Here is a 20,936-nt window from a genome sequence, read left to right as displayed (position 1 = left end):
TAGTGACCATCTATTAAGAAATGGAAAGCACTCCTAAAAACGGGAATGAAGTGAGCTGAAGGAAAGTCCAATAAAGGGTCTTTAAAATTGAGTGGAAAACTGGCTCAATGTAGAGCACTTTCCTGGCACACATGATGCCTTAGATTCTCAATCAGCAGCAAAGGACAGAAAAAGTGGGAGACTTAAGGTGGGATTAACTACAAAAGCTGGACTCTGGCACCCGTGACTGTGGCGAGCTCGTCCTGATGATCTAGATCAGCGGTTCTCAACCTTCCCAATGCTGCGACCCTTTGATACAGTTCTTCGTGTTGAGGTGACCCCCAACTATAACATTATTTTTGTTACTATTTCACAAGTGTAATTTATGAATCATAATGTAAATGTGTCTTTTCTGTTGGTCTTAGGTGGCCCCTGTGAAAGGGTTATTTGATCCTCAAAGGGGTCATGGCCTACAGACTTCGGGCCACTGATCTAGACTAACTCTCTAAAGTTATCTGATTAGCAGTCTTTGCCATGTTGGATGGCATTCACTAGTTTCAGGTGTTAGGATGGAGATACATTTGAGTCAGTCATTTTCTTGCTTACTATACCCCTCATATACAAGCCTGCATCTGGCCACAAATGAGTGCTACCAGAAATCTGTTTAAGTTTCCAAGGTGGGGGATTGAAGGGGGGTGATGGAAAGGAATCAGCAAGAAAAATCCTGCTTGTTCAGAGATATGTACTCCAACAGATTTATTGTGGACAAACCCCTATTGATGCCTTTTCTAGCCTCTCGCTCTCTCAGGTCCAGTCTACTTTGCTGGCTAGAATTCTTGAGAAATCAGAGCAGAAACATGTCCCTTCTCAAGAGCCTCATGTTATGGATCTACACATCCAAGTCATTCAAAAGAGATCTTATTTCTGGGCACATTACCACACAAATAAAATCCCAACATTTGGGAGGCAGGACCAAGAGGATCTTGACTTAAAGTTCTACCTCAGGATGGTCTCAAGAACAATCCAAGACATTCTCTTTGCTGGCATGGTAGTATAGACCTTTAATCCCTGCACTTTAGTGGCAGAGGCAGGTGGATTTCTGTGAGTTTAAGGCCACCCTGGCATACACCAAAGCTATATATATAAATACCCTGTCTCAAAAAACTAAAAACAAAATAATTCTAACACCTAACTTCTAATACTAACTCTAACCTGAAGAAAACTACAAAGCTATTTTAAGTACCAGAGGAAGTTTTCTGGTGGTTAAGTGGCCATCTAGAATAGAAATAAGAGGGATATGTAGAATTTTTTTCACTTTTTTGCTTCCTCTTTACAAACTAAAAAAAAACAAAAACAAAAAAACTTGCATATACTCTAAGTGGAAAATATGTTTGCATATATGGTAGAGTACATACACAAAAAAACCAAAGGGAGATTTAGTTCTATAAGTCAGAAAAAGAAATTTAATAAATATTCCAAATAAATATTTAATAAAACTATGAAATAAAATATCAAGAATGGGCAACTAATTGCATGAGGCTTCTATAGAAGTGGGTGAGTGAAGTTCAGTCAGAGCTGTTTATGATTCAGGAGCCAACTTCTTTTTGTTGTTGTTATTCTTTGCTGACATCTACTAGGGTGACCTTTCAGAATGGTTAACCAATCATCCCACCCATTCCCAGGCCAATCCTTAGCATGAATGCCCATTCAAGTCTACTCCAGGTTTTCGACAAAGGTAAGCAGTCTCGTAGCAACCTTCCTTCCCCCCACCCCACCACCCCACCATTTTTTGGCCTCACCATATCCACCCCACAACCTATTATTTCATACTATGTTTATTTCATTGGAAAAAATCTGCATAAAGAACCAAACTCTGGTTCCCTTAAAGAAAATGTTTATGTCAGGTGTGGTGGCGCATGTCTCTTTAATCACATAGGCTCTCATACACGGTGGATCTAGGCTAGCCTAGGCTACATACGGAGTTCCAACACAAAAACGAACCTTCAAACATCTACCACTGCTTAAGTGAAACTTGAGGAAAGAGTGCACAGCTCCGAGTTACTCTGCCCCTCTCTTTCCTGTGCTGTGACCCTGTGGGATTGGACTCACAAGGATTCAACAGAACTCTTGTTGGCCTTCTGACATGGATCTGCTTTCTGGCCCCAGATTGCTGAAATCACTGCATGGCAGTTATTAAAACTGTGTGAATAAGTAGAATGGATAAGGTCTGGACTGGTGTTTTTGGCTAGTTACAGGCAGTGATGATGATGATTCAATCAGGAAGGAAAATATATAATTTATCCAAAAATAGTTCTAAAATATAGAAAAACATCTTAATCCTTCAGGGCCCCAAACTGCCCCTTATTTACATTCACAAAGCCATTGGGAGAACTCAGGACTGACCCAGGAACATTGACGCAGGGTCTCCTCCATGGGCATGCCACTTGCTTACTGAACAAGCAGACAAACAAAAAACAGAAGTGCATTTGGTCATCTCTTCAAAAACAGAGGAGAATCACCAGAGGCAAAAGAAATGACTTGATCTTGGGTTAATTCCAACTTCTCCCAAACCCTAAGGCAGGTTTTGAAAGCTTAGACCAACGTCTGCTTCTTGGAAAACCAAGGTCAAAGGTAGCTGATCTGAATGGCTTAATGCCATGATACCAATGACACACTGTTTTTCATTTTCCTCCTCAAAATCCAGGTGGACAAGGGGCTGGGTGGGGAAACTATCAAATAATTGAGGTAAAAGGGAAAGGTTATACAGCAAGATCCCTACACCAGCTTCTTGGCCTCAAAGAAGCTCTTGAGGTGACGCATCTGCCAGATGCCAGTGAGGATGAGGATGACAGTCTGGGCGATGGACCACCACAGGACCCTCTGGTTGGTACTCTCACTGGTCAGTCGGAAGCGCTCTTCACGATACTGCATGGGACAGTGAACAAAGAATTAGAATGGGTAGGAAAACAGAACTTGCTATTACAAGGCCCTCCATTTGTGTGACTGCACAACTTTAGGCCAAATGCCTCTGGAATACCACCTGTAATTCCATTTGGAGGCTAGTCCTTCCACTGAGACTGCCCCTAGGAAGGAAATTACGTTCTCTACAACCATTTCTGTTAGGACTGATATCATGCTTTCTCCAGCAAGAGGCCATGGAAAACAAGCAAACATGGGTATCACTAGATTGTATACTGTTCTTCCTAGACTGGTTCATACAATTTAGACATAACTATCCAAACCAAGATGAGGTCTATACATACATCAGACTATTATTCAACCTTGAAAGGAGAATTCTATAGCTGAAAGTGGTAGTGCATGCATGCCTTTAATTCCAGCACTCAGGAGGCAGCGGAGGCCAGCCTGGACTACAGAGCAAGCTCTAGCACAGTCAGGGCTATACAGAGAAACCCCTGTCTTAAGGATAGGGAGAGACAGTGATAGTTCTCCAGGATGGAAAGATAACCCAGTGTTTAAGAGCTCATACTTCTCTTGTAGAGAACCTGAGCTCATTTCTCAGTGCCCATGTCAGGTAGCTGGAAATCGCCTGTAACTCCAGCTCCTAAGGATCTGAAGCCCTCTTCTGAACTCACAGGATACCTGCACACACACATACATAAACCCATACATAGATACGTATAGTTGAGAAGAAGACAAATATTTAAAGGGTTAGGGCATGGGGCATGACGGGGTTCAGAGCCCTTATCTAGCATGTGTGATGACCTAGGTAGGTTAAATTTCTAACAGTGAAGCCGGGCGGTGGTGGAGCACGCCTTTAATCCCAGCACTTGGGAGGCAGAGGCAGGTGGATTTCTGAGTTCAAGAGTTCGAGGCCAGCCTGGTCTACAGAGTAAGTTCCAGGACAGCCAGGACTATACAGAGAAACCCTGTCTCGAAAAACCAAAAAGAAAAAATAAAAAAATAAAAAAAAAATAAAAAAAAAATTCTAACACTGTAAAAATAAACAGATATGAAAAACAGGAGTTCTGACAAACTACAAGGCAGGTATACCCTGGACACATTGTGCTAAATGAATTAAAACAGTCACAAAAGGATTCCATGCAGCTGAGTTAGCGATCAAGACCACAGGCAAAAAGTAGACCTGCAGCAGAACACGGGAAGTGGGCAGTCAGTGTTTACCACTGATCAGGGTCACAGAGGAAACATCCAAACCTCAGCTAGGGAAGAGGAGTGCTTAACGGGGTCAGAGTCTCTGGGAAGGTCAAGGCTATACAGACGATGGTAGTGATGGTTACAACGATATGAATCTATGTATTGCCACAGTTCTGCACACTTACCAATAGTTAAAATGGTAAGTTTTATATGTATTTCATAACAAACAAACAAAAATATTAAAGGGTCTACAGCCACATCATCCTGAACACTTGAGATCTGATCTCAGAAGCTAAGAAGAGCCAGGACTGGTTAGTACTTGGATGGCAGACCACCTGGAAATATTGAGTGGTGTAAGCTTTTAGAACATATACACATATATATGTATATAAATTGTTATACTTATATATAACATATAATCATAGTAAATGTAATAAATTTTATGTATGTGTATACATATGTAACTTACACACACACATATGACTGAAGATGTGGCTCCATGGTAGAGAGCTTGCCTAACATTCAGGCAAGGGTTCAATTCTTAGCACTGTAGACATATACAGAAAGCTAGGAACGAAAACCAAACCCAAACCTCACCTATGTAGACTGGTAACTCCCACATCATTCCCGAGTACAGGAGGCCCCAGCATACACATTGCACAGTGGGTTTAAAGGTCAATCACAGCCTCCAAGTGTAAATCTCTTACCCTCTGATAATCCTGCTCCTTCTGGATCTGTTCCACCTGATCTAGCAACTGGCGAGCACGAAGCTGTAGCTCTGTTAACTTATCCTTAGCAGCGATCTCAGGGTAGTTGTTGGCATGCTCCCCAACCTGGATGTCCAAGTGCACACGCTACAAGGAAACAGGACTGAATGAGGGGGTGCCGCCCACCATCTGTTACTGCTATGGAGTCCAATTCTTGTCTCCGGCTGAATGAGGAAGAAGGGCAAGCCTCCAGTTCTAACTGTATCCACCCACTCCCCCCAAAAGGCAAAATTAAAAGAAAAAAATAAAAGACGGCAATAAATCAACTTTGGTATCAAGTGAGAAACTCTAAGGCTGGGCCTCTTACCAGTTTGCCTCCAGCGAAGAGAGCCATCCTGGTGGAGTTGGAGTGCAAACAAATCTGATGGTCACCGGGTGTGTGGGAAGTGAATGTGAAACGGCCCTCGGAGCCGTATTGCCGGGACAGTACTACCTGGAATATGCATCAAGCCCCAACTTTCAACGATCTCTCAAAATGCAAGACCAGGTACCTAAAGACTTTTTCTCAGGACTACGGTGGTACTTTACATCCCATAAAGACATTAACGGATAGCTCACACCAGCTAGAGCCTTTTCAGCGAGGACGTGGGGGGCTTACCTTGCTGTCCGGGTCCTTCACCTCTACGTGCATGCCTAGGCCGGGGGTCGATGGCAGGAAGACCTCTTTCTGCTTGTCCCACATCTGAGTTCGATAGTTGCCTATGGGGTAAACACACAGTCACAATCTGGCCCCTAGCAAATGGCCCCGGGGCACTGTGCAGGGGACCTGGTGCCCTCAAGGCACCCTCAGGATGGAGGGTAGGGTCGAGCAGGGAAGGAGGGGTGCTTCCGAGGGCCAGGTGAAAACAAAGGGCCTCTCCACCCTCAGCCCCCTGACCGATGACCATGGTCTCGTCGGGTATTTCCTCGATGAAGCAGCGCTTCTCAGTCTCGCCGATGTGGAAATAGAGCCCACGGGCACCCGCAGCACACACAGTAAGCACCAGCAGCACAAATCGCACCATCCTCTGCAGCGGTCGGACCCCGACACCTGCCATCGCGTCTCAATCTTGCGCATGTGCACACTTGCGCACTGCTCAGCGTTTGCGCACCGGCTTGGAAACGGAAAGTGCGCCTGCGCAGTGTAGTAGTCCCGCAGCTCCCTTAACCAGCTCAGTTCACTGTACACTCCTCGATACTAGGCTTGCACTGCTCTGCGCCTGAGCGACTCCTAGCGTAGACTAGCCTTACAGAGAGGAAAAAACCTGGGCAGGGAAGCTGCCCATGGCTTCTGTCCCTTGTCTTTGGGCTTGAATGTCCTTGCTATGCACCGCTCTGCGCCTGCGCCCTGTATAAGGCGAAGCAAGAGTACTTTTCGGTGGAGGGTGCTAGGCGACTTGAGATGGTTAACCTGAACAGCCTGAGTTCTTCTAGTCCCCAGCACCTGAAGTAAAATAAACCTTTCTTTTGAGCATCTTACAGAAGATAACACATTGTGTCATTTCACAATCGCAGGACTTATTGAGTTACAATAAATTCACAGTTATCTTAGTTTACACAGCCTTCTGAGCAGTGTGTTATCACACCTAGTGCTGCTGGGTGCTAAGGATGGAGCTTCCTGTAAGCTGGCCAAGCACTCTACCAACTGAGCTACCACCAACTCAAACAAAGGTTCTTTTATCCGGTTTTAAATACTAGCCCTCAGGTCATACATTACACATCATACAATGATTATGTCTATGTATATGTCCTAGCATCAGAACTTCACACAACAGAGAAGAGGGAACCTTAACTGATGACTGGCCTCCCTTAGACTAGCTTATGAGCTTGTCTATGAGGCATTTTCTTGGTTGTTAATTGACGGAGGGCCTAGCCCACTGTGGATGGTGGCATCCCTGGGCAGATGGTCCTGGGTTGTATAGCAAAAGTAGCTGTGCAAACCAGAGGAATCAAGCCAGTGGGCAACACTTCTCCATGGTCGCTACTTCAGTTTCTGCTTCCACATTGCTGCCATGGATTCCTACCCTGGCTTCTCTCAGTATTGACTGTAAACCAATAAACTCTTTCCTCCCGATTTACTTTTGGTCATGGCGTTTGTCATAGCAACAGAAAGCAAACTAGAACTCTGTGTGTGTGTGTGTGTGTGTGTGTACACGTGTGTGTGCGCATGTGTTAGAGAAGCTGTACAGAAAGGTTTAAAAGGATGCACAATAGTTCAAGGACTTCAAAGAGGTTTCTGTTAGATTAACTTAACTAGTCACAGAGCTGTTCATAGAGTTGTGAGTCATAGAGTCGAGCCAAGCAGGAGCAGAACTGAAATGTGGGATCACAGGACCATGGATTAAAAGTTTAGGACTGGGTCCAGATGAACCAAGGAAATGAATAGCAGCAGAGACCTAGTTGAGCTGAATGCTGGGGGATATTCAGGAGTCCCTTGCCTGCCAATCCCTTGAAATACACTCCCATAATAAGAAAGCAGGTCAATAGGGCAGTTGCCTTTGCAGTATGAAGAGAGTTCCCTTTTTCTTTTTCCTTTTTTCTTTTTTCTTTGTTTGTTTCGTTTGTTTGTTTTGTTTTTTGGGATTTCTCTCTGTAGCCCTGGCTATCTTGGAGCTTGCTCTGTAGACCAGGCTGGCCTTGAACTCACAGAGATCTGCCTGCTTCTGCCTCTGAGGCGCTGGGATTAAAAGCATGGGCCACCACTGTCTGGCTAGTAGTGGTCCTCTATATGGGGTTAAGTTAAGGATGTTGGACCCTGGCTCAGTCTGATATGTTTGGTAAGTTCCCAGTCCTTGGTTTTCTGATACTGTTTGCTTTGATTCTTCAGCTGAGAATAAGAGAATTTATCGTACACAAGAAACACTTGGCCACAAGTGAGAACAGAATTAGTCCAGAATGCCAAAGGTCCAGGGCAGAGGGCTAGTGGGACTGTTTTAGTTGTAAGAAAGACAGTCAGTTTCCCAGGTGATCTTGGTGAGATGACTTTCAAGGTCCATCAGAGTTATCATCGACAGCAACATACAGTATTCATCCAACAACTTCTACAGTATTCCAGCCTTCAGCATCCCTTACTTCTGCTCCTGCAGGCTTAGGGTGCACTTGAACCTCTGCCTCATCCTTCTTCTCTTGTGCTTCAGCCTGCTCATTAGCTTCCTCAGCCACTTCGTTCTCATGGCCAAGGAGTTTTAAGGAAGTTGGCACTAAGGCTGAGAGTCTGATGTTGTTTTTACATACCAGTACATTCACATGGTCCCAATCTACTTGGGTAAGTTTATAGATGGTACTTTAGGAATAGGTGTTTATGGTCCATGTTTCATGGGTGGTACTAAGCAGGTGGTAATGTTTATGTGCACAATGAGGTACAGAATCATCATATTTCTGCAGTTACATTCAAGAAGGAGCCAAACATTTACAGACATAAGATGAATAGGCAAGATACAGCCCAAAACACACAGTTTTACACAATATCAGTTTTATATAGAGATAAAATATCAGTTTTGTCTCAAAGACAAAACAAAAAACAACCAACAAACAAAAAAAAAACTACTGGTTTGAATTTTGACATAAAATCCTCTGACTTTTACATCTATGTATCTAACTCAGCTTTTATCTGCTGGAATGAACAGTAAAACACAATGTAGCCAACATTAAAAGCAATCATGTAGACTGGCTCTGGTGGCACATACAGTTAATTTTAGCACTTAGTGGACAGAAGCAGGCAGAGTTCTGAGAGTTTGAGACCAGTCTGATCTACATAACCAGTTCCAGGATAGCCAGGGCTGCATAGACCCTGTCAAATAAAACAAACAAACTAAAATCCCTGCTATCAAGTAGAGCTGGCAAGATGGCCACCAGGCAAGCCTGATAATCTAGGTTCTAGTCTCAGAATCTGTGGTGAAGAGAGAGAACCAACTTCCAAAAGTTATCTTCTGACCTCCTCATACCTTTGGAAGAGCAACTAGTGCTCTCAACTGCCGAGCCATCTTAATAATAAACATCATCATCCTCAACAATTATCATATTACTATATATTATATACTTAATAATTATGTTATATATTTAATAATTATTAATGCTATAATAAATAATATGTAATAATAATAATAAATTAGTAAAGTTTAAGTGAAATAAAGCAACTGGGTGGACCACTTGTGATTTCTGTCAAAATCCAGTGGAGGACAGTTCCAGAAGGGTTTGACATTTTCTTTGGGCCTCAAGTGCCATGAGCATGTGATGCACAGATACAAATGCAGGCAGAGCACAGATAAAATAAAAATAAACCTCAAGTTGGGCATGGTGTCACAGGCCTTTAATCCCAGCACTAGGCAGGCAGAGGCAGAGTTTGAGGCCAGCCTGTTCTACAAAAAGAGTTCCAGGACAGAGAAACCCTGTCTCAAAAAACTACTACTACTACTACTACTACAATAATAATAATAATAAATAATAATAATAATAAAATAATATCTCAAAGGTTTTAAGTAAGACAAAGTTATAAATGTTGGTATATGAGTTTAATACCACCACTTAAGAAGCAGAGGCAGGGCCGGGCAGTGGTGGCGCACGCCTTTAATCTCAGCACTTGGGAGGCAGAGGCAGGCAGATTTCTGAGTTCAAGAGTTCGAGGCCAGCCTGGTCTACAGAGTGAGTTCCAGGACAGCCAGGACTATACAGAGAAATTCTGCCTCAAAAAAAAAAAAAACCCCAAAAAACAAAAGAAGAAGCAGAGGCAGGGGCTGGAGAGATGGCTTGGCAGTTAAGGGTACTAGCTGCTCTTCCAAAGGAATTCTCAAACACCCACATGGCAGGTCTCAACTGTCTATGATTCCAGTACCAAAGGATCCAACCCTTTCATATAGGCACGCAGGCTAAACACCAATGTACACAAAATAATAAATCATTAAAAGGAGGAGGAGGAGGGAGAGGAGGAGGAGGAAAAGGAGAAGAGGAGGAAGCAGGTGAGTGTGACTGACAGCACATGATTGTAATCCTAGCTCTGTGGAGGCAGAGACTCAGAGATCTCTGGGGTTTGGGCAGCCAGTCTAGACAAATTGGCAATTTTGGATCCCAGTCAAAGACCTTGTTCAAGAGTTTGATAAGTTAATGCACTTGTTGCCTAGCCAGGGGACCTGAGTTCAAATTCCAGTATCCGCATGCTAGAAGGAGTGAGCCAACTCCTGAAGGTTGTCCTTAAACGTGTGGGCCATGGCACATCCACACATACACATGTGCTCACACAGACACACACACTAAAGAGATAAAATGTAATTTAAGAAATTAAAAGATGAAACAAAACGCAGTCCTGAAGAAACAGCAATTGCTGTTAGGCATATGTGTGTACAGCTGTTCACATGCACCTGCACACACACACATGTACATAGACATATACCCATACACACAAATAAGAAGAAAATTTACCTTAGGCAATGAAATTATATTTTCTTCAAAGACTGGAGCAACCTTGCTCAATGTCCTTTGAGGTTCTATGTCCAGGCTGGCTCTTTCCTTCTCTCATCCAGCCAATGTGCGAGGTGAGGTCATGTGCAGTACCTAACTGTCCAAGGGAAACAGTGGTGACCAGGACACAGAAGTCTTCCTTCATATGCATTAATCTCAATTCTTATCTGCTGATACATAAGAAAATACATAAATACACAGCAAGTTATCTATGGATAATCATAGATAACTTCCAAGGCACAGAGAAGGAAACAGAGTACATTACATTATACGGTGAACCACAAAACATACCCTTGGATATGAAACCCCCAAACACTTTTTCATTTAGTGTGTGTGTGTGTGTTGGGTGTGTTCACACACACTTGTGTACACAGAGGTCAGATGATAACTTGTGAGAATCCGTTCTTATCTGCCATGTAGGATACAAGAGTAAAACTCATCAGCCTTGGTAGTCAAGTGCCAAGATAAGCCATCTCCCCTGCCCAGATGACTATTAACTAAATATTTATCTATTTATTTTATGTGTGTGGGTATTTTGCCTGCTATTGAGGCTAGACAAGGCATCCCAGACAGGGAAAAGGGACCCAAGGGCAGGCAGCAGAGTCAGAGACAGCTCCTGTTCCTGCTGTTAGGAGTCCCATATGAGGACCAAGCTGCATGTCTGTTACCTATGTGTAGGGGGCCTAGGTCTGTCCTACGCATGCTCTCTGGTTGGTGGTTCACAAATATGGAATGATTCACAAGTTTGCATGTCATCCTGGCACAGGGCCATGCTAATCTTCTCTGAATGCTTCCAATTTTAGTATATGTGCTGCCGAAGTGAGCATGGTGGGTAACTTTATAAGAAAAAGGTTTGTTTGGTTCATAGTTCTAGCAAGTCTGACTCCAAGTTGTACTTGCTCAGCTCTGCTAAGGACTCAGGATGGATGGGCCCAAAATGATGGGAGCACATGGAAAAGAAAGATTACAACATGAACCAGGAAGTGAAAAAGAGGTGTGGGGATTGATTGCACTCTTAATTGGTCTGTGAATCCCTCATTAAGTTCTAACTATTTTGTTTGAGCAGGCTGTCATGTATGTAGTCCAGGCTAGCCTCAAACTCACTACAAATAAGAGGATGACTTTGAACTAATCTTCCTCACCCCACCTCCCAAGCACTGGGATTACAGGCATGTACCACCATACCGAGCAAAACTTTTCTATTCACTAGCTGCACTGGAAAAGATTCAAGCTTCCAACAGGCAAAACAGTAGAAGACAAACCACACACTTCCCCAGTGACTTCCACCAAACATTTATCAAAGAAACAGTATCAATCTTTTCTAAACTTTTTGAAGAGGGGTGAGAAAACACTGATGGGGGGGGGACTGCAGGTGGTCACAGCAGACAGGGATGCAAATGAGAAAGAGATGAGAATTAAAACTTTGTTAAGATTGACTTCATTTGCTGGGCAGTGGTGGTGCACGCCTTTAATCCCAGCACTTCGGAGGCAGAGGCAGGTGGATTTCTGAGTTTGAGGCCAGCCTGGTCTACAGAGTGAGTTCCACGACAGCCCGGGCTATTAAGAGGAAACCCTGTCTCGAAAAAAAAAATTGACTTCATTAACCTAGATCAAACTTCAGGTGGTCTGTTGCCAGGCAGTTTATTCCCAACAAATTAAGACACAGTATAATTTGGGGGAAAAAAGTTCCCTTGTATAATACAATCCCCAATGCACAAGGAAGCATAATTACCTTGAAACTCAACTCAGAGCACGTGTCATTTCTTCCAAGAAGATGGGTTCTGGAGATTTGGCTTGATCTTGGTTACACAAATAGTTAGAGGTTTTTTGGGCTATTTACCACCTCTGGTCCTGATTGTGGGAGCTTTAGGGCTGTAGAGGTAAGAGTCATTTAGATTACTAAGAATCTCTGATCCTCGCTATTGGAACTTGATATGGCCTGGCCCAATAGTAACACAGATCTCCAGATTGTTAATTGCAATTCCCACCCTTCTGGATGGAAGAACAGGTTTTATATCCATTCCTCTGAGAGGACAATCCTGTGTGCTCAACACTCCTGGTTTCTCTGGAGATCCGTGCACACAAGGACCTCCGTGCTGTGCTCCCAACAGAGCACCACCATTACTGTGAGGTTAAAGCTAGGTAAGGCCATCACAAGGAAAGAAGGGTGATTATTTCTTTGGGGAATCAATGCAAAACTCGCCAACAAAGTGAGAGCAAACAAGTCCAACAGCATAGTAGGAGGACCCCATGAGATCAAGTCCGTCCTGTGTTTGTTACATTTCAGCCCAGAGCACTTCAGACTGCACAGTTGCTACTTGTCTGAACTCAGAGAGGACCAAACACAGGCACAATGAAACCATATGAAGCACCAGGGGACAACAGATGGCAAACAAGTTTACCTTTGGGCTCAGGTAACTTCCTGAAGTGGGTGGAGTCTTATTTGTAGTTGCCCTGTTTTTATTGCAGCTGAGAGTCCAGGAAAGAATTCCACCCCAGGATTTCCCTCCCATCCTGGGGACCATATGACACTTGGCTAAACACTGAAGGATATCCTGTTTCTAGGGAAGACTGGAACCAAACAGGTTGTTTCTGGTTAGGTCCCTCTTACCAGCATGCTGCATTCTCTGGCTATTCTACAGTAATTTTAGGGACCTACAGTTGGGGGGGGGGGTGTTGGACCAGTTTGTTACCTGGAGACCAATCCTTAAATTTTGACATATGAAAATTGCCTTACTTAGGATTACTATTGCTGTGATGAAATACCATGACCAAAGCAACTTGGGGAGGAAAGGGTTTATTGGGCTTACACTTCCACATTATAGTGTAAGACCCCGACCCTCAGTCTCGGTCAGTGGTATTTACTTCGAGATGCCCCCGAGTGAGACACTGAGACGCAGATCAATGCAAAAACAAGAGGTTTATTTTCCAGGGGTGTTCGGGGTCAACCCTCAATCAGTTGAAGGCGACCCCAAATGGCTATTACAAGCAGTTTTTATACCTTGTAGGGGTACATCAGCAAGGTTACAGTTCAAACTTATTGGCTAAGCATATTGACCCTTAAATCTATTGGCTAGCAAGCATGACATGCATTTGAACTCAACCGGGGACTTTCCAAAGGGTCAGGTGACTATCATTCAGTACATTCTGAGAATGTTTTACTCAAGAATAATCCTGTGAGTGGAGAATGGAACTTGGCCCAGCCTTGACGCCAGGCGGGAGGGGGAAGCTGTAAGGAGGTGTGATACTGGAGAAGCTGTGAGGGTCCCTCAGTAGTCCATCCTTGAAGGTAGCCAGCACAGGAATACTAACAAGGCCAGAACTTGGAGGCAAGGCCTGATGCAGAGGCCATGGAGGGTTGATTCTTACTGCCTTGTTTCCCATAGCATGCTCAGCCTGCTTTCCTATAGATAGGACCACCAGCTCAGGGATAGCCCCACATACAATGGGCTGGGCTCTTCCCCTTCAATCATCAATGAAGAAAATGCCTCACAGCTGGATCTTATGGAAACCTTTTCTCATTTGAGTTTCTCTCCTTTCAGAAAACTCTAGCTTGTGTCAAGTGGGAATAAGACTACCCAGCACAGAAATCAACATGATATATCACCCTTATAGAAAGGAGAGGAACACATGTCTATCTCACCTAATGAAGAAATGGCACTGGACACAATGCAATAATCCTTCATGATTAATACTGTTTGAATATGAAAAATCCCCCGGGGGTTCATATGTTGAAGGCTTGGTTCCTAGCTGGTGGTTCTGTTTTCAGAAGCTGTATAAATATTTAGATGTGTATCCAGCTTGAGGAAGTAGGAAATTAAGGATGTGCCTTTGAAGGTTAAATCTGTCTTCATTCCTGCCTCCTATCTCCTATTAAGATGCCCAGTTAGGCTTAGGAGATATCTCAGTTGGTAAAATACTTGCTGTGCAAGCACGGGGACATGAGTTGGGATCCCCACTAACATCAAAAGCCAAGCGCAACAGTGTGCGTCTGTAATCCCAGCACTGGGGAGGTAGAGATAGGAGGACCCTCGGGGCTCACTGACCAGCCAGTTTTGTTGAACCACCGAGCTCCAAGTTTAGTGAGAGACCTTTTCTCAAAAAAAAAAAAAAAATGAAGTTGAGCGTGATGGTGCTTATCTTTAATCCCCACACTCAGGATGCAGAGGTTGGCAGACCTCTGTGAGTTTGAGGCCAGGCAGGACTATGTAGAGAGACTCTGTGTCAAAACAGATATTGACTTCTGGTGCTTTCTTCTCTCTCGCTCGCTCTCGCTCTTGCTCTCGCTCTCTCACTCTCTCGCTCTCTTGCTCTTTTGCTCTCTCTCGCTCTCTCTCATGCATGCACATGTGCATGCACACGAGTACACACACACACTGAACAATAACTTCCTCCACAGGCTCCTGCCTCAACAGGAGTCCAAGAAGATTACAGACTGAAATCACTGACACTGTAAACTAAAATAAGTAATTCCTTCCATTAAAATAGCTTCCGATGTTTGGCCGCAGTGATGTAAAGGTACTAAGAGAAGTATTAAAATAATACTAAAAAAGTTAAGATTAGAGACTGGAGGGACAGTTCAGTGGTTAGGTATAGCTGGTCTTTGCTACTCTATGGGTTCTTCTTGTTGCTGGAGGAAAGAAGGGAGGGGGGAGGAAGAGAGAGGGGAGAGAGAAAAAGAGAGAGAGAGAAAATCCTGAACCTAATTTCTTTCCTTTTGTTTCTTTGAGCACAGCTATGAACAAACTGAAACCAACCCCCTTAAATGAACAACAACCACTGACTGACACTGCCTCGCAGCAGGGATCTAGCATTTATATACCCTCTGAAAATTTCCAGTGTTCCGAACATCATACAATTGCAGAAATTTTCTGCAGCTGGCAAAACCACTATTCTGCTAGAGCACAAGGCAATTGTAGTCAGCTGCTGCAGACAGTTGGAAGCAACCCCACATCCCTACATCTGGGATTACAATGGAAGCACATTCTTAGACTATTTCTATGTATATGTTTGTCTTTTTAAAATAAAATCAAAATTTCAGAATTCTCAAAAATATATGTCACTACAGTTAAGCGCATTTCCTGCTCTTACAGAGTTAGGACCTACGTAAAAAATTAAAGCCTGAATTGAATGTTAAGGCTTAGGTAAATGTTAAGGCCTAAGGAACAGTTACCCAGCTAGTCATTATAAGGAAACTTTATCATATATTTCTGCTGTTACTAGGAAACTTTCTAATGCCAAGATTGATTACATAGCCTGTTATGTTCTGTATCCTTGGAAACCAATCTTGATAGAAGTCAGAACTGTTTTGTATAGTTACCCACAATAAATTTGGCCCTGAACTAACCCGCAGCACTTCCTGCACCTATGTGTAAGTTTTTATGGTATTTGCTTTTATAAGCTATACCTGGGATGGACCCCCAACATAAGAGAGATGCCTGCATCAGTACAAGAAACTACTTGAAATAAGACTTCCATTTTGAGTAGTGGTCAAGTAAAGTTTAAGTTCCCAAGACCTCCCTGGGAACTGACATCCTACTTGGCAGAAACTGACATGCTGGTTGGCAAGTTAAGACATCAATGTTACAAGAGTCCCATTCTGGTGGACAAGTTAGGACATGAATATTAGACAAGGCAAGTCCCCGCCACAGTTGAATACCCCAACCAATGGGAGTAGGATAAATGTACAAAAAAAAGAGATGTTTCTAAGAAAATCCCCTATCCTTAAATCCTGATTTGGCACAGATGTTTGTGGACTTTGGGCTTTAAAACCCTGTAGAATCTTAACTCAATGTCATGGTTCAGCTCCTGAATCTGAACTATGGCCCCAGTTGGCCAGTTCTGGGGCATATGCTCAATAAACTATCCCCTGAGATAGTTTGACTATCTGACTGAGATTGGTGTTTGTGTGGTTTATGAGGCTATTCCTGGACCCCAAAACAGAGGACCTCAGTTTAGTTTTCAGGACCTACATTTGGCAACTCATAATTGCTTTGAACTCAACTTCCAGGGAAATCTGATACCTTTGCCCTCTGCAGGGACTGCACTCATGTGCATATACTCACACATACACATGCACACTGTTCTCGTTTGTCTTTCTATTGCTATGATAAAGAGAATGACCAAAGCAACTTGGGGAGTAAAGAGTTTATTTCAGCTTAACGTTTATAGTCTATCATGAAGAAAACTCAGGGCAGGAACCTGTAGGCAGCAACTGAGGCAGAGACCATAGTGGGATGCTGCTGCTTACTGGCTTGTTCTCTCTGACTTGCTCAGTGTCCTTGTTATTTTGTCAACCTGGCACAACCTAGAGTCATTTGGAAAGAAGAACTCAATTGAGAAAAGCTCTCTATTAAGATTTTCCAGCCGGGTAGTGGTGGCACTCGCCTTTAATCCCAGCACTTGGGAGGCAGAGGCAGGCAGATTTCTGAGTTCGAGGCCAGCCTGGTCTACAGAGTGAGTTCCAGGACAGCCAGGGCTACACAGAGAAACCCTGTCTCGAAAAAACTAAAAAATTAAAAAAAAAAAAAGAGTTTCCTAAAGGCAAGTCTGTTGGGTGTTTTCTTGATCAGTGATTGATGTAGAGGCCCAGCCAACCATGGGTGATGCCAACCCTGTGAGGTGGTTCTGAGTTATAAGAAAAAGTAGGGCTGAGTAAGCAATAGGAAACAACAATTAAACAACATTCCTCCATGACTTCTGCTTCAGTTCCTGGTTCCAAGTTCCTGCTTTGAGTTTGTGTTCTAACTTCCCTTGGTGATCAGTATGACCTGAGGACTATAAGATAAAATAAACCCTTTTCTTCACAAGTGGCTTTGGGTTGTAGTATTTTATCACAGCATTAGAAACCATAACTAAGACAGAAATTGGTACCAGGAGTAGGGTTTTGCTGTGTAGACCTGACTATATTTTGGTGAGAAGAGATTTACTCAGTCTATATTTTTATATACCTAGGACCACTTTCCCAGGGATATTACCACTCACAGAGGTCTGGGCTCCCCTGCAGCAATAATTAACCAAGAAAGTGCCCCAAAGACTTGTCTTATGGAAGTATTCTCTCACTTGAGGTTCCTTCTCCCCAGATAACTCTAGCTGGGGTCAGGTTGACAAAAAACAACAACAACAACTGTAAGGACCCCCAAAGAGGACCCCCAACTCAAGTCACGATCAGCGCACACCCAAGGAGACACGAGAGACTGACTTGATGCAAATGGCAAAAGGCAGTATACTAACGAGGGCCCTCAGATCGAAACTCATCCCACGCAGGTGAGAGAATCGATCCAGACCCCCAAGAGCTCAGGGCTTATATAGGGAACAGTGCAAGGGGGAAGGGGAAAGCAGGAAATTCTGGTGCAGTTACATATAATTGGATATTTCAAACATCAGCACTTTTGCGTAAGCAATCATTTTGGCGGGCAGGATGACTTGCTATTTTTGATCATGAAACCTTAGACCTTCTAGGATAAACACCAGGTGGCCCATTACTCACTTGGGCATGTTTAGACTGGTCAAGATATGTCCTTGGTTGTTTCTACATTTTTGGTCACCTTGTCCCTAGAGGGGCTTGATATTTTTATTATGGCTATTTTCAGCAAGCTGTTGGTGGTCTCTGCTGAGTTGTTTTAATTTTTACTCTCACACAACAAACCCCAAATAACTCCCACACCAAACCAAGACAAACTCAAACCAAGCACCACACACAAATAAACACATAATTTAAAAAATCAATCTCTAAAATTTTAATTAAGATTAGAGGAATTTTCCCCTTTTGCTGGGAATAGAATCCAGAGCCTTTCATGTGCTATCTATGTGTTCTACCACTGAACTACAATGCCAGCTCACTAATTCTCTTTTTCTTTTCTCTTCCTTGTCTACCTTCTGAGATAGGGTCTTATGCAGCTCAGGTTGGTCTGTAACTTGTAGCCTAGGCTGCCCTCAAATTCGTGATCCTTCTGACTCAATCTTCTAGTACTAGAACTACCATCATGGCTGTCAGCAGTGGCAGAGAGATACAGCCTAACACGTCCACCAGTAGCCTAAAGCACTCCATGCTAGGCACTGCTGTCTTGACTCACCAGCGACCAGTGTAGAGGAATTAAAGTTGAATTACAGCTTCAACAGAACCAAGTAACTTTTGGTGATGCTGTCAAGAACCTTTCACTGGGTTTCTGTGGTGGTTTGAATGAGAATGGTCCTCCTGTGTTCATAATTTGAATGTTTGATTCCCTGTTGGTGGAATTGTTTGGGAAGGATTAGGAGGTGTGGCCTTGTTGGAGGAGGGGTGTCAGTTTGGGGTTTCAAAAGCAATGTGCCTTTCCAAGTTAGCACTCTCTCTCTCTCTGCCTTCTGTTGGTGAATCAGGTTGTAAGTTCTCAGCTACTGCTCCAGCACCATGGCTACCTTCTGTGACCATGCTCCTCACCAGGATGGTCATGAACCTGACTAAAATTGTAAGCCCCGATAAACTGTTTCTTCCGTAAATTGCTTTGGTCATGGTGTCTCTACACAGCAATAGAATATTATCTAAGGTGGATTCTTTGAAGCTTTTATTTCAAGATAGCTCGGGGTTCAAAGCATGAACAGAGACACAGTGGTGAACATTCTGAGTAGTTCTCTACTGAACTGCTAATAAGACTTTCTGCCCCAGATGTGCTCAGGGGACAGAAGGTCTCATGCCAAATGAGGGGTATTTGCATAATATCCTTTTTGCTTTAAACTTGGGAGAGGAGACATCTTACCTGTGGCATTCCTTGCATAGATGGAGGCATTCCTCCTCAGGGAGTAACTAGGATCTAAGAAAGCAGAGTAGGGTAATGTAGGAAAGTCTATATTATATGCAGGCTACAGACCTTAAGTAAAGCCATTTCCTAAACTATATCACAGAAGAGAATGTCAAGAAGTAAAATCGAGTCAGAAAATTTATTAAGTAGTAATGAGTTAGTGCACACTTTAGATTTAAATGTGACCTATAGAGAGACATATATGAAAATCAGTACACACCAAAGATACTATGCTTCTCTTTCTTCCTTTCTTTCTTTCTTTCTTTCTTTCTTTCTTTCTTTCCTTTTTTTTTCTGTTGTTTGTTTGGGACAGAGTCTAATTATATAGCCCTGGCTAGCCTGGAACTAACAGAAACCTACCTTTCTCTGCTTTCTAAGTGATGGGATTAAAGATATGTGCCACCCATCATTCCTGGCAGGTTCAGAGTTTGTGAGGGAAAGACTTAGGTGTCCTTTAAAAAATTATGTGTGTAACTCCGTGGCTGTCCAAGTTCCACTAGTCAAAGGATGTCATTTACATTAAAGTTTATGGGTTATATAAAGTTTAAAAATTAAGGAAAAATATATGGTCTGGTCTCCTTATTTTTCTTTTTCTTTTTTTTTTCTTTTTGTTTTTCGAGACAAGGTTTCTCTGTGTAGCCCGGGCTGTCCTGGAACTCACTCTGTAGAACAAGCTAGCCTCGAACTCAGAAACCTGCCTGCTTCTGCCTCCCAAGTGCTGGGATTAAAGGCGTGCACCACCACCGCCTGGCTTCTCCTTATTTTTCTTAAAATAATTTAATTTTGTGACTGAAATTGTGAGGTGTTTTCATGAGTTGCATGGATGAGAGAGGAGCGCTAATACAATTAAACTCAATGCCACAGATATTTTGGCTCTAAGTAAGCAGTTTGTAATTATTTTAATTTAATGTTCATATCTTTTTTGATTTTTTTTTTTTTTTTGGTTTTTCGAGACAGGGTTTCTCTGTGTAGCCCTGGCTGTCCTGGAACTCTGTAGACCAGGCTAGCCTCGAACTCTCGAACCCAGAAATCCGCCTGCCTCTGCCTCCCAAGTGCTGGGATTAAAGGCGTGCGCCACCACCGCCCGGCTCTTTTTTGATTTTTATAGTTTATTTTTATCTTTTATTTTATGTCCATTGGCATTTGGCCTGCATTGCTAAACCATCTCTCCAGCCCCCTTTCTTTCTTTTTTTTTTCTTTCTTTTTTTTTTTGGTTTTTTGAGACAGGGTTTCTCTGTATAGCCCTGGCTGTCCTGGAACTCACTCTGTAGACCAGGCTGGCCTCAAACTCTCGAACTCAGAAATCCGCCTGCCTCTGCCTCCCAAGTGCTGGGATTAAAGGCGTGGAACACCACTGCCCGGCTGCCAGCCCCCTTTCTAAATATTTGTTTTGTTTTGCTTTTTGAGACAGGGTTTCTCTGAGTAGCCCTAGCTGTCTTAGAACTCTTTGTACACCAGGCTGGCCTTGAACTCACAGAGATTCGCCTGCCTCTGCCTCCAAGTGCTGGATTTAATGCACTCAGCAGCACTCCCAGCTTTAACTTTTGATATTAACTATAAATGTCTCCCTTCTCTTTCCTGTCTTTAAACACTCCCATAAACTCTTTCAAATTAATATGTTTGGCCTGCATTGCTAAACCATCTCTCCAACCCCCTTTCTTTCTTTTCTTTTCTTTCTTTCTTTTTTTTTTGTTTTTTTTTTTTTCGAGACAGGGTTTCTACACACACATATATATTTTGCCATATATATATATATATATATATATATATATATATATGCGACAGGTAAGATGTCTCCTCTCCCAAGTTTAAAGCAAAAAGGATATTATGCAAATACCCCTCATTTGGCATGAGACCTTCTGTC

The 20,936-nt window shown here is 43.1% G+C and overlaps 1 protein-coding gene and 1 non-coding gene across 2 annotated transcripts; both read right to left on the bottom strand.

Moving 5' to 3' along the window:
- Nucleotides 1-1,798: 1,798 nt before the first annotated feature.
- On the bottom strand, nucleotides 1,799-5,910 carry Tmed4 (transmembrane p24 trafficking protein 4). Its single transcript, XM_028777953.1, has 5 exons — nucleotides 5,737-5,910; nucleotides 5,458-5,558; nucleotides 5,167-5,292; nucleotides 4,800-4,946; nucleotides 1,799-2,904 (listed from the first exon to the last, which is right to left on the bottom strand). The coding sequence occupies exons 1-5, from the start codon at nucleotides 5,894-5,896 to the stop codon at nucleotides 2,755-2,757; spliced, it is 684 nt and encodes a 227-aa protein (XP_028633786.1). The 5' UTR covers nucleotides 5,897-5,910; the 3' UTR covers nucleotides 1,799-2,754.
- A 5,103-nt stretch (nucleotides 5,911-11,013) lies between these two features.
- LOC114631035 lies at nucleotides 11,014-11,119 on the bottom strand. The gene has a single exon (XR_003712895.1). It is a non-coding gene; the product is annotated as a U6 spliceosomal RNA (small nuclear RNA).
- Between the last annotated feature and the right edge of the window lie 9,817 nt (nucleotides 11,120-20,936).

The sequence above is a fragment of the Grammomys surdaster genome, unplaced genomic scaffold (assembly GCF_004785775.1).
Source record: "Grammomys surdaster isolate TR1022 unplaced genomic scaffold, NIH_TR_1.0 67, whole genome shotgun sequence".
NCBI classification, from domain to species: Eukaryota; Metazoa; Chordata; class Mammalia; order Rodentia; family Muridae; genus Grammomys; species Grammomys surdaster.
Note: the sequence above shows the minus strand (reverse complement) of the source record. Positions and strands in the feature narration are given on the sequence as shown.